Below are 14,167 nucleotides of genomic sequence, written 5' to 3'. Positions count from 1 at the left end.
CCACTCCACACGCGCCGCACTAGGGTTAGCACAACTACGGACCTACGATGGGCTACTGGGCCAATACATTCCATCTCGAGAGCACATGGAGGCCCACAGGTGCATTCTTGCCCCTGAGTGCTTGTTTATGTGCAAACACCAATGTGTACTTGCAGTAGCTTAAGTAATTAAAATTACACATTCTGGGAACGGATCCTTGGAGGAGAAAGGATCCGGTCCGTGCTGCAAAGTTGAAAGCTTCGTGCTGCAAGAAATTAGCAGGAAAGTAGTTTAGTGGCTTCTAATCTTCTTTAGTGTTCTTGCTGTTGTTATCGAGAAGTACGATAAACTCAGTGCAAGAAATCGATATGGTTGTATGGACTTCAGTTCTATCTACTCAATCCACACAACTCATAGCGCATGACACCCAATTTGAGCGTCTTTCAGAATATAACACTCCGGCTATTACTTTTTTATTTCATGGCACTTAGGACAATTTTGCCTCTTTCTTTTTTCTCTCGTCCCATCTCTTCTATTCTAGCATTGGCTTTTGCTCCGACGAGAGGCGATGGAAGGTGCAACAGAAGCACACCGGCAAGGACTTTGCCCCTCATTGTTGGTCATCTGTCCGGTGTTACGGAAGCTTTGGAACCAACATTGCACAAAAAAGGAAGCAACAGTAACATGCGTGCAACGCCACAGTGAAGATCATTGCAAAGCCCGGCGCGATGTGATGGAGATCACACCAAAGAACTCATTTGCCTCATGTCAATCGTCATGATTGTATGGAGAAACGAAATGATGGCTAAAAACGCTTAGACAGAGTTGGCTATTTGGCTTACTGGCCAATAGTAACTGAAGGAGTGCTTTAGCGTTTCTCTGGTGGTTTTCTTCACGAGAGCAAAAAGCGTGTGGAGGTAGCAGTGTTGACAACTAACAAGTTGGTTTCTTATCACACTCTTTATCTTCACTTTAGTGAGTTCCAAATTCAAATCGGCATGTTTGAAACTTCATTTTTGCCTAAGACTTTGAACTTTTTTTATGAAATATACCTAAAATCTAGGGAAGTTTCAGTATTTAATGCTCACACGCCTTAAAGTATATGACACCCAATCCGTGCATCTTTCAAAATATAACTATCCAACTGTGAATTCGTTCATTTCATAACATCTGGAACATTTTGTCCCTTTCGTCTTCTCTCGCCCTTCTCTCACACATTTCTTGAGGTAAGAAAAGCTTTATCAAACTTTATTTTTTGAAGTTGCACCTTTATTAGATTTTCTTTCATGTGGTTCGAGGATTGGGTGTTGTATGAAACTTGAAACACCTTTTCGCTTGTTGAAATTCAAAATGTCAACTTTTATGAAACAATTCTGAAACTCACCTGATACTACAAATTTAATATTTTTTTAAGTTGAACTCTTCACTCTAGAAACACTTTCAAAACTTGCTTTCATACTAGAAAATTATCTTTGAAACTCGAAACACCTAATAACTTGTTGAAACTCACAGTATTTTTTCCTAAAATAATTCCAAAGCTCACTTGACACTACAAAATTAATAAAACTTGATACCTCTTAACTTTGAAGTTTCATATTTATAACTTAGGACGCCTACAAAACTTATTTATAACTTTATTGTCTATTATAATAAATGGTTATCGTGATTGTCTATATTTTGATTAGTTTGAGCATATTTAGTGCTAGTCAAAACTCGCAAATAAATTCATAACGCAACAGAATTTCTCCTTAGTTATTTGATGTGAATGTGATCAACACAAGAATAAATTACACCCACACACAAGCAAACAGCAAAAATAGTAAATTTCCATAACATTAGTACTATTACACTACTAGAAAAGGTACTAAGGCATTTGCTGGAGAACATTGCCAAATCAATAATTCACTAATAGACAATGTAAAACTAGAGTCATTTGCTACAATATTGCTCATTAAAATATTATAATTTGAAATTCAGAGACGAAAAGAGTGTTGAAATTTTATTCTGCCGTCCGTATAGAACTGTTTGTTTTCCATTGTTCTTTCAAGAATATTTTATGTTTTGTGCTAATATGGAAACACATATATATCTCCTCCCCAAGATGCTCACAGTCACATACATTCGTGTTCAACAAAGCAAAACCCACTTTCTCAAGAAAAAAAAAAGCAAATGCTATTCTTCGAACGTCTGTTTTTACAAAATTTCTCACTAGCTCTCGCCCGCGCCCATCCCGCTCGCCGCTCCCATGCCTCTTGCCCGCCCCCAGTCTTCTCCGACGGCCTCGCCATCAGATCCGCGTCCGCTACACTAACCAGACCGATTTACGCTCTCCCGCCCCACCAGCTATCCTCCTCTGTCGGGTCGGCCTTCCTCCTCCAAATCTTCCTCTAAAGCCAGCGACGAAGACCCCCAATCAAACCCCCATAGGGAACCTTACCGGCGCCCGAGATGTAGGAAGTGCGAAAAAATAATCAAAAAATGTTTTGCATTGCACTATTCCTGCTATTCTGCTACAGGATCAGTTGATGAGACTTGCATTCCATCATGCACGCACGCGCACTTATTAAATAGCTGACAGATTGTCCATAGCTAAACTAAAGAAGCAGCACGGCCGCGCACACGCACACGGCGATCGCACAGAGCAACCCTGTTGATCCACCGGCGACAGCAATGGGAGCTGAAGAACTTTCCGGCGATGGCGCCGGCGCTGTCCAGGGGTAGTCGGGATAATCGGTAGCCGGCGGATGAGCGTAGTAACTCGGTGGGGGAGCCTCTTCACCAACGCGGGCAGGGGCCGGGGCCGGCGCTGTCGCTTGATCATGTCCGTCACGCTCGTGGCTGTCGAGACTCGGAGCAGGAGCGGATGGTTGGATTGGCGACGGTGCGTCAGGCACGTGGCGACCGTGATGGTACTGAGATCTCGGAGCGAGGTCGTGACCGTGGTGATGCGGAGATGGCGCATGGGCCGGCTGGTTGGCACGAAGTGGTGCCGGTGCCGGAGCATGGTGACCGTGATGATGCGGAACTGGAGCGTAGGCCGGCTGGTGGCCATGAACCGGCGCCGGCGCTGACGGATGGTGGCCGTCATGGTGGTGCGGACCTGGAGCGTGGGCCGGCTGGTCGCCATGAACTGGCGCCGGCGCTGACACATGGTGGCCGCCATGATGGTGTGGACCTGGAGCATGGGCTGGCTGGTGTCCATGAACCGGTGCCGGCGCTGACGCGTGGTGGCTGCCATGGTGGTGTGGACATGGAGCGTGCGCCGGCTGGTGGCCATGAACCGGCACCGGCGCTGACGCGTGGCGGACACCACGGTGGTGCGGACTTGGAGTGTGGGCCGGCTGGTGGCATCCGCCATGGTGGTGCGGACCTGGAGCGTGGGCCGGCTGGTGACCATGAACCGGCGCAGGCGATGACGCGTGGTGGCTGCCATGATGGTGTCCTCGAGCGTGCGTCGGCTGGTGCGCCGGCGCTGACGCGTGATGGACGCCATGGTGATGTGGACCTGGAGCGTTCGCCGGCGCCGTTGCTGGAGCATGACCGCTGTGAGGACCTGGTGCCAGCGCATGGTCGGCACCACCGTGGCAGGGAGCCTTTAGTGAGTGAGCAGGCGCCGGCACCGGAGCGTGATGGCCATAGTGGTGGTGAGGGCTCGGAGCATCAGCATGGGGATGGTGGAGAGGACCAGGCGCGTGATAAACGGCGTGCGCTGTGGACGGCGCAACCAGCAGCAGTGCCATCACCCCGGCCATTGGCACGATGAGCGCAGCCATGCCGAGAGGCTACAGAATCATAGGCACCTAGTGTCTTGTAACCGGGGGTGGCACTTATATATAGTCACTAATCTAAGGTTTCATTCCAAGGACTGGAAAATTGAACATGGAAACAATGTGTGCTTTTGGAAGGAAACAATGACATCATATCGCATGATTAATTCCGGTTAAATAGGGATCTGGTTGATTGCTTGTCTATTGTTGGCATATATCACATAATCACTTTCCTTCTGAAGACGAAATAGACGAATCCCCCTGACAAATTGCCAGTCTATTTAGTTGGCATATCGCACAATTACTATCCATCCCTTACCCAGATCCTTGCGTCCTCTGTTGTAGGCCCATAGGAACAGGGAACGTCACAGCTTACCACAACCACTGAAAGCTTAAGCAAAAGAAAACTAGGACATTTGTACTTGTTCACAATGTCCCCCTTGTATCCAAGAGTTCTCTTGGAATTCAATAACGTAAAGACTAAATTTCTTTAAAACTGGTCAATGCATTATTACATTACAACATCCCACTACAACAATTCAGTTCATTTGGCGGCGGGCACCCTCTTGTGCGCCTCTACTTCCATAAAACAAAACACTATTACAGATATGGATATACTTATATACACATCGAACTGGATGATGAGTTGAGGCTTCAAGGGTGCTGCCAGTCGACAAACAATCGGGGATACACGAACTTCTATTTCATTTGCATAACTGCATGCAGCAACCCTCCTCCTAATACCTCCGCACTACCACCAGAGATCAGTTAACACTTCAGTTTCATGTATGTTGTGTATCTCGGGGTAACACCAGAGGATTCTCAATGAATGGAGTCCAGACATCAAATGAAGACTGACTAGCACTATCGATGTTGGCGGTCACAAGCCTGGCAGGCTCTGGCAGATTTGGGGTTTACGTATGTGCACTGATCGCACGTCCAAATGTTGCTATCATCCACACCACGGCTTGATATGCCAGATTTGGAGCTGGTACTTGATGCCCTGTTCTTGCCACTCTTGCTCTTACCACCAAGGCCCTTGGAAGTTGTGCTTTTGCTGCATGCGCCATGGCTAGTGGAAGGACCTACGTCATTTAATCCAGTTTCCAAAGCCCGGACGAGATTTTCAAAATAATTGCGAGTCACGCTGTAAAATAAACAAATATGTCAAATGAGGATATAGTAAAAAGCTAAGTGATCATCTGTTTATAGTTAGGGATGACCAAGCCCTCAAAAGAAAAGAAAAAATGATGAAGCAAAGAAAAACTTCCACGGGATACAACATAGCATCAGAGCAAGAATAGATGACATGAAAAGAAGTGATATATATACCTAGTTAATCCAGCCAACTTTGTACGGAAGTCATTGAAATCTTTTGAGGGAGATTCTGCTTCAAGGTATACTTGAAGTTCTTTCTCTGCACATTGATGTAACCGCTCCAAACCCGATTCTGCCTCACCTAAATAATAGGGACCAGGAATAAACCAGTTCAGTAACAGGAACAGCAGTTTATACATGTTACTTATGAAAGCAAAACTGCAAACCTTGTAAATATTCAAAGAACTGTCTTTTGGCATGCTCATGCTCTGGCAGGTAAAATCCATAGGCATAAGTCCACTTCAATACCCTTCTACATTCGACAATCTGCACATTGAAAATAAACAGGTCATGAGAACGCAACAAGACTTGTGATAAAATTAAACTTAGAACACTAATGAAATAATACCTGTAACCATGCCTCTATGATGAACTTCAGCTGTGACTCAGGTTGGCTTTGTATGTCACTTAACTTTTCAAGCTGAAGAAAGATTTGAAAAAGTTATTGTTATTAGAAGTTCTGGATAGGTGAACAGAGGTAGAAACATTATAGGGTTGTGAAAAGAAAAACATTAAGATGGTTAATATTCAAATCGTATATGGTTTCATCGGTTTCATGTGAATAGAGAAATAAGGAAAGAAGATAAAGAATGGCTAGTGTCATATACTCATCATATACCTTGTCATTCTGCAGACTTCGAAGATCCCCCAATGCCTTTGCCCTCGACTGCACCATGAAGAAAAAAGATGTTAAAAGTAACCAGAAAACGTGTTCTAAGTTCTAACAGTAACAAGTGATACAAAAACTGCGATGTCAACCAGCAGCATGTTTTGTCATCTGTACGGGTTTAAGCAGACAAGAACCAATATCTCAACAACTATTTACATGCGCAACACAGCTGCCTTTTTTCTTTATCGTGCATGCCTTTTTCTTTTGTTTGTCAACCAACAATGATGGATATCTGACAAAAAACACAACCAGCAGTATTTTTAACCAAAAGAACACTTGGCATGCATCAATTGTCAGTCCAAACTCCCTGCTAATGTGAAGATCTAATGTTGTTCAGGTCACTTTTTTCACACTCGATAACTTACCGACTGATTGGCTGCCCATCGTTCATAATAATGTGTATATCTCTCAAGGGAGTTCTTTGCCATTTCTCTTCTCCTTTCAGATTCATCGTACTGCAGCCACAACAAAGCAACACAAGAAGTGAGAAAATTTAGTACATAAGCTAACATTTGCAGGTAATGGAGGAAACATCTTAGATCAGAAGCTAAGAACCACTACCGCTCCTTCCTGCCTTGCAGCCTCATAGCGGTTACAAGCATAAAATCCACCAGTCCTCTCTCCATGCTCCGACCATGGACCAAGACACAACCTGTATTGGGATAGTGCAAGTATCATTTTGGCTTTGCAAGTACTAAGAATAGAACGTACAAAGGAAGTAAAGATTGCATACCAGCAGAACTCAAATTTACAGGGAGGAGTGCATGTGATGTGCATGCATCCCTGGTTTTTTTCAATAGGCCGCTTGCACTTAGGACAAGGCTTTGAATTAGCCAGTATCCTGAAAGCATAACCAACAGTTTGAAAGTCAACAACACAGTTCACACTTGAAATAACTGAGGTTAACAAAAAAATAAATTATACTTCTTAAGAATCACATCATGCAACCATATTTTTCACAACTCCCAATATTGGTGGGACTGGTGGTTTTAGAACATCATTATGCCAGTAAAAGAACATCGACTAAGCTGAACTTTTTATACAAGGCCCACTATACATCTAAATGTAGAACATGAAATAGAACAGAATCAGTATAAGAAAAAGCATGTATGATCAAACAAGGCAAAGTCTGAAATGTAATGACACGCTGGTTCAATATAGTACAGAGCCCATTTGTCTGCATGGGCTTGTTCTGGGGCCACACCTGCAGCTAGCAGGTGTTCAGGGAGGTGCGCAAGGCCAAGTAGGTTGCAGGCAGCAGCATCATTTGATTTTTTTTTTTTTTGGGGGGGGGAGGGGGTCTGATATTTAATATTTCCAGAACGAGGTAAAGAGAAATTTCACTTCCAAATTGAGAATGACCAAAAGGTCAGCATTAGTAATAAAAACGGTGTGCTATATCCCTGCTATACCAGTTCATATTCTCTGACTCCGCACTGTTCTTGAGGATCCACTTTGAGACAGTGGCACAATCTACTGGGCGATGAGCTTCCTCAGTGCACTGCCAAAAAATAAATAAATATTCTACGGTCTGCTGATTACAGAACAAATAAACTAATGAGTCGAGTACTCACATTCCAACAAAACCCATATGAACAGTTGCAATTAACATCATAGCTGCCACTGCCAATGACGAATTCTACAGCATATTCACATCCAGGAGCAGGACACCATTTTGTCTGTTCCACAGATAACCCAATTTAACAAACATGGATTTAAAATATGCCAAGTGTCAAACTCAAGAGTTAGTTAAATATGGTGGTTAATCATGTCAATTACCGAGCAACAACATCATTTTTGAAGTTGAATTGACACCATACAAAGAATTCGATTGTGGGGGGAAAAGAGAACACAATGTCCAATTATTCAAAATGCATGGAAAATATCGACTTCCTTCTTTTGAAAAAAGGGGAATATGAAGCAACAGGTATGGTTATTCAAATTATCCAAAAAGATAAAATAGATATTCTATATAAGTGAGTAAATCTAAATATCAGCTGCACAGCTTTTAATTGTCATGGTATTATAGTCGATACCAATATCTCTATACCGAGTTACATTAACTTACCTTTCTATTATCTTCAATGTAAGATCTGCGAAGATATCGCCCGTACTTTTCCTTATCCTCGTCATCAGCCAGTGAATTTATCATATCTTGTCCAACAGCAGCAGCACAGGACGGATCAGGACACCTCAACATCAAACATCCTGGACCATCATTTATAGCAGTGCTAATGTAACCTGCCAATATAATAGCAAAATGTCAATCACATAGTAAGATTCAAAGCTAGAGTTTACAGCATGTTGCTTCCATGAGATATCAGAATAACACCTCAAAGTTGACCAAAAGTGCAACAAATTAAAACAACCAACCAAGGAATGGAATAACGCCACTTGCCCGCCATATTGCCACAGGACACTCTGACTTTGTGGATTTTGCTGAAAGACACTGAAAAATTTGATATTTGCTGCTGGACACTATAAAAATGTGTTTATTTGCTGCAGGACACAATTTTCAACATTTGCTGCAAGACACTAGATTGTGTCCTGCAGCAAATATACACAATTTTGTAGTGTCCAGCAGCAAATATAAATTTTTTTCAGTGTCTTTCAGCAAAAGCCACAAAGTGAGGGTACCCTATGGCAAAATTTGCCATTATAAAGTTGTGCATGCAAAGCAGCAGAATTCCTCTGTGCTCTGGAAAATTCTGATAAATCTCTACTCAAGTAATCCATTTTTTCCCAAATAGAATTACATCCAAATGCAGTGTGAGCATGTAAGGGTGAAATGCAGCACATAAAGAGGCAAATGAAATAAATCTCACACTAATGTCAGCGAGTAATCTAAGGGATTAGCCTTTCACCTAGACTATAAACATACAACATATAGAATGGTAAAGTACTGGAATCTAGCAAACTGAGCATTTATTTGAAACAACTGGTAATAACTTTGGACGGTATAACAAAGATGTAACTGAAGACAATCACTTCAAAGTCAAACCGCTGTCAGTTTCTTGTTTAAGCAAGCTTTATAGGTAACCATGACATCAGTCAAAGAGGTATTTGCAAAAGTGAAGCAGAAATGACAATGCCAGCAAAAAGTATAGTAGCAGAACAAATGGTATCGTTAACTACCACCAGTCGTCACCCAAGTGTTAAGGCTGGAGAAAGAGCAGTTGCCATGGACCAATTGTTTGGTTCAATACGAATAGGTGACGTTGATTCCACACAAATGGGAATCCAAGGTTCGTATACATATAAATAGTTGAGGCCCAAATAAACAAACCTCTCCAACATGTACCGCAGAAAGGATGGCGGCATGCAGCAGCACTCATCGATGCACGAGGGCAACTTTCAAAACATATTCCACATGTCACCTGTTATGAGATGAACAAATGCGTAAGGACTAAGGAGTTAAGCATTGAACTATTCAGGAGTATCAGGTGTCCTAATCAAGGTTCGGTGGAAGCCACCGAGAACAGGCAAGAGAAATGGAAGGGCAGATGCACGTGCTGCTAACAATGCATAAGACAAGTGAAATTGTGTGGGGAGAATAATTGCGTATTGATCTCATCAGACCCACACACCCTTTATTTTTAGTGCTAGGATTACAATAGATTCGAACTACTCTATCTCTATCTAGAACGCGATCTATATCTAACAACAGAAATACAAAGGAGCAAAGAATTGAGCAACATTCCATAGCTAAAAAGTATAGAGTGATTGTAACAGCAATCCCCAAGGATTATTATATTATTCAGAGAGAGGAAATATGCTTAGGCAACTGAAAGAACAGGTGGAACAAATGAGGCATGGGCATACTTCTCTGTCGTTTGGCATTCCAATGCGCTTCTCTGGTAAACCGACAACCTTACGAACGCGTTCTTCATCAGCAAACCATTCGTCATGCACCTTACTAACACTCCTGTAGAGTGAATATTAAAATGAGATAGTGAAATCAACAACACACAAAGCATTTCGTGCTCTGAATCCAGACGGAAGGAACAATGAAGTAGCACATTTGGATCAAGGTTTTGAAAACCAGTAAACGGTACTCGACCGGTCACCCAACTAGTAGTGGTTGTACAGTATAATCGGGCTTATTATGCAGCCTAACCGGCCTAACAGGTAGGGGCACCCATTCCGTGTACACAGCTGAGCACATGGCCTAGTAGACCCGTTTTCAAAACACTGATTTGGATAAGAAGCAATTGATTTCATACAGCTACAGAGTGTACTACTGTTAATGGGCTAAAGCAGTATGGCGTAATCTTATGCAAATGAAGATGAGACTATAAGGCATAAGCTGTAGATAAAACAGCAACCCCATAAGCCAGATTCCAACAACTTGAATCTTAATAGCCTATTGTATAAACATGCATGAAACACAATTATGCCCACACATAAATGTCACTTGGATAACGAATAAAGTACCTTAAGTATGATAATCTAGAAGCCATGAAAAGATTTTGCACAACACCAGAAGGGGCAAACTACAAGAGTGCGGTTGCAATCTTATGGCGGGTGAGGACTGTACCAGTTATAGTTGCGAAGAAGAACACATGCTTCTGACTTGGAAATTGAAAGAACAGTTGAAACCCTATTTATGTCATCCTCTTGGCGCTGCTTTATATCAGGTTCACTCAATATACTGTAATTTTGCTGGGGCACAAACAAACAAATGACTGTAAGAACAGCAGTCCATGAGGGGTCTAGCAAGCACAAAGGAACACGTAAAACTGAATGTCGGTAGATGATCACTTGATCTAGTGTAAAAATCAGTTAAACTTCATAAGATCAGTAGATTACCATAAAGAGAATCAAACATTGACTACCAAAAATAATCAAATGAAATTCTTCAGCAACAAATTCTGGCTAAACAAATCAAATATACACGATTAGAGAAATAACACATCACTTGGAGATAGAACATTGTTATGAGGCGGGCAAACAATGTATTCTTTTCCAGTGTCATGTTTAAAGCACCTGCATGAAATGTTTGGTTTGTCTTATATACAAGTCAATTACGGCCTGGCAATAGCTTCCCTAAGAAGACATTTTTTCAGTTTGTTTAGGACAGCGCCAGCTTCTGCGAAAAATCGCTAAAACCGAAACATGCTTAGTAGTAAATTTGTCTTCCAGAGTATATAGTTTTTTCAGTATTTTTACATGTTTGGAAAGCCAGAAGCATAGAACATTAAGGCACTCAACAAATGAATAATAACTTCTCAAATTATATTCTTTTATTCCCCAAAGCACTCCCCCAATCAATGCAGATTGAAAGGAAACAAGGAGGGCATTGGGAAGGAGATGCGGAAACAAGTTGAAACAATAGAAGCTACTCAAGTTCAGAAGTATGTCAATTAAACATCTTCTAGGCAATGTACCAACAGTTGAACACAAAAATGTGTAATCAACAAGTAATGACTATAGTAGTTCACCATCAGTGTCAAGCACCCATGAAATCGTATCTATCAAGTCTTTTGGTCATCTGTAGTCGTTAGAACGGAAATTCAGTACAAACCATGAAATAAGCAAGACACAAGAATATTGTACATACATCTAGGTAAACACAATAAACACCTAGCTGTTGTTGTGCCCATCAGGTTTTAACTTTGTAATTTACCATAAACAAACCAAGTATTGTCAGACTGAAGCTGTACAAAACTAGGATACTGGACCAGTGCTACTTGGACACAGACAAGGCCACAAGGGTGTTGGAATCCAACCCAAATTCGTGTCCGATTTGGTGATTTATTTTCAGACACAAGAACACTACTCAGACACACAGACACATGTATCATAATATGACTTGGATTCGGGGATCCGGGTGTCCAACTTGGCACCTTTGGGGGGAAAGGGATCTCCAAGTAAACTCGGATTGGACTCTCTGTTCCCAAATGCTATTCTATCTCAGCCACAGCCCCCAAACGAATTGATGATGTGCCAACATACTACAAATACAACTTGTACATTAGGCAGAACAAGATGCAAAGCCAGAGAAAAAAGGAAAACAAAGAAACAGATGAAGTAAGATTTACTGTGCCATCATCTCTTTTGTCTGTCCATCACAAAAATAAAAATAAAAAAATTCAGAACTAGATGGAACTGCAACCGATTCTGCTCTTGTGGTACAGCAGGTGACTAAGTTAACTGCTCTAGTTCAAGTGCTAAGCACTTTGATAAGTTTGGGCATGGAAATATGGTAAATTTTCCTCTTAAGTTGTTCTTAGGGCATCCCAAAGTATGCATTTTGTCGCAGACTGCATGGAATTGGTAGTTCATATACTCTACGAAATTTGGCATTCAACAAGCAGGTGGACTTTTAACGTCATGACTTGCTACATGCCAGCAATAAAATTTAGCATTACTACTCCCTCCAAATCCCCATCGCAAATATTCTATACTATTGTCATTTGGTGTACATAATTTTCATGGAAAGCATCTAGTTGTCTACCGCTATGTGGCTGCCTAGTGCCTGACGTGTATAAGTGTATTGTATGCATCAACGACACTGCTCGCTCCGCGCTAAACCAGCACTCCTGGATCCAACACTTCTCCTATCAAAAAACAAATGCACAATTGATTCTCGGAGGCCCTAGCTTGTGTCACCACCACGAATTCGAATGGGGGTAACAACAAATGTAAGAACACTCACTCGTGCCAGTGAGTCACATCCCAGTCTATCCTACTAAACTACGAAGGCTATATCCTAGACGTGCAATGCCGAAACAAACGCCTCATTCAACCGTCGCCTGGATTTACAACCCCCCAATTCCCACATTTCTCGCACGGAAGCGGATCCACTCCCACGCACGCATCGCATCCCCACAAGGACGGGAGACCGAGATCACCTGCTGCCGGTGGGAGAGGAGCTCCGCGGAGTCGTCAGAGTCGCGGTCGGCGAAGTCGTAGTCGGCGTCCCCGTCATCGCTGGCGGCGAGCCCGGCCTCCCCGCCACTGTAGAAGTCGTCGGCGGCGGAGTCGCTGGCGTCATGCATGTCGTCCTCGGAGTCCATGGCCCCCGTCCCTACGCCGCCCCCGGCCGCTCGCCGACGCGCGCAGGAGCCCCAGAAGCAGCGCGGATCGGGCGGATCGGAGCGGCGCCCACCACGAGGAGGAAGCGATCGGGGTAGGGTGGCGAAGCGCCCGCGCGGATTCGGGGGCTGGCGGATGCGGAGGTGGGGGGAGGGCGGAGGTGCGAAGGAATGGGGAGGGAGGGAGGGAGAAATGGATGGGTGAGTTGGGTTGGATTCGCTCGCTCGGTCGCAGAGGAAGCTGGGAATGAGGGCATTCCCCTCCTTTTCTTGTACCTTTTTCCTCCATTTCTCTTTTCTTGCGCCTTTTGTTTTTAGTTATGTCTACTTCCTCTCTCCATTTCTCTTTTTTTTCTTACAGCTTTTCTCCGTGTTTTTAGCTGGCTTTGGTTTTGTTTTATTTCACTGATTCATGGGTTTCATTCCTCTCATAGAAACAAAAGATCATGGTTTTCTACTAAATACGGGCAATGTTTACAAAACTATTTGGAGCATGAAAACTGAGACCCGATGGAAACAGAAAAAATGCGGTCATCATGATAACCGCTCGGAATTTGACAAGAATTCACTCAAAATTTATTCGGCCAAATTTGATATTCGGCGAGAATTCGGACCGAATCGATCAAACGGTAACCGCTCAGTTTACACCGGTTACCGAGCGGTTTCACCGATTTATCAAGCACATTTTTCGCATTTTTCGTATTATCGGTAACCGCTCGGTTTTCTCGAATTTCAGTGATATAAAAAAAACTAAAAGTATTGTAAAATCAATAACCAATCCATCTAAGCTTTAAATCAAGTGAAACAAAATTTGTTGGTTTCCTTTTAACATGATCTACATAATAAAAGTATTTATAATCATAAAAAATTGAATATTTCTGTGAGAAAATGTATTTACTAAACCAAGTTAAATGCATAGTTTACTCTTTTCTAATAAAAAATCATGAAACCAACTTTGTTAGTCTTCTTACATGATCTTATGTCTTTTAAAAATACATGAACTCGTGAAATAGTTATTGTAATATACAGGATTGTATAAATATGTTGTAACTAGATTAATTCATAACTAACTCGTCACATCTCCAAAAGTAGTGAAGATACTTTTATTAGTTTACTTATACTATGCTTTATGTAGAAAAAATAATGGGAGACATGAAAAAATTACTTACAATGTTGTTTCTTAATATATTCACTTTATGCTTCTGAACTTTGTAAAAATTATAGGAAATTAATAAAACTCTAATTAAAATGAAACCAATTTTAAAGATCCTCTTAAGATATATCTTAAAAAAATGAGTATTTGTATGTTAAGCTTTTCCTTAACATGAGTTAATAAA

At 42.2% G+C, this 14,167-nt stretch overlaps 2 protein-coding genes across 2 annotated transcripts; one reads left to right on the top strand and one right to left on the bottom strand.

Moving 5' to 3' along the window:
• The first annotated feature begins 2,842 nt into the window (after positions 1-2,842).
• LOC133925528 (oleosin-B3-like) lies at positions 2,843-3,742 on the top strand. Its single transcript, XM_062371425.1, has one exon. The coding sequence runs from the start codon at positions 2,843-2,845 to the stop codon at positions 3,740-3,742; it is 900 nt and encodes a 299-aa protein (XP_062227409.1).
• A 468-nt stretch (positions 3,743-4,210) lies between these two features.
• Positions 4,211-13,101, bottom strand: LOC133924483 (probable E3 ubiquitin-protein ligase ARI8). The gene is made up of 15 exons (XM_062370047.1): positions 12,648-13,101; positions 10,331-10,455; positions 9,616-9,718; positions 9,080-9,170; positions 7,862-8,034; positions 7,368-7,472; positions 7,206-7,294; positions 6,527-6,634; positions 6,355-6,445; positions 6,159-6,248; positions 5,743-5,790; positions 5,473-5,544; positions 5,291-5,390; positions 5,079-5,205; positions 4,211-4,893 (listed from the first exon to the last, which is right to left on the bottom strand). The coding sequence occupies exons 1-15, from the start codon at positions 12,810-12,812 to the stop codon at positions 4,611-4,613; spliced, it is 1,770 nt and encodes a 589-aa protein (XP_062226031.1). The 5' UTR covers positions 12,813-13,101; the 3' UTR covers positions 4,211-4,610.
• Between the last annotated feature and the right edge of the window lie 1,066 nt (positions 13,102-14,167).

This window comes from Phragmites australis, chromosome 7 (assembly GCF_958298935.1).
Source record: "Phragmites australis chromosome 7, lpPhrAust1.1, whole genome shotgun sequence".
Lineage (NCBI taxonomy): Eukaryota > Viridiplantae > Streptophyta > Magnoliopsida > Poales > Poaceae > Phragmites > Phragmites australis.
The sequence above is the reverse complement of the archived record's forward strand: the minus strand, read 5'-3'. Positions and strand labels throughout refer to the sequence as shown.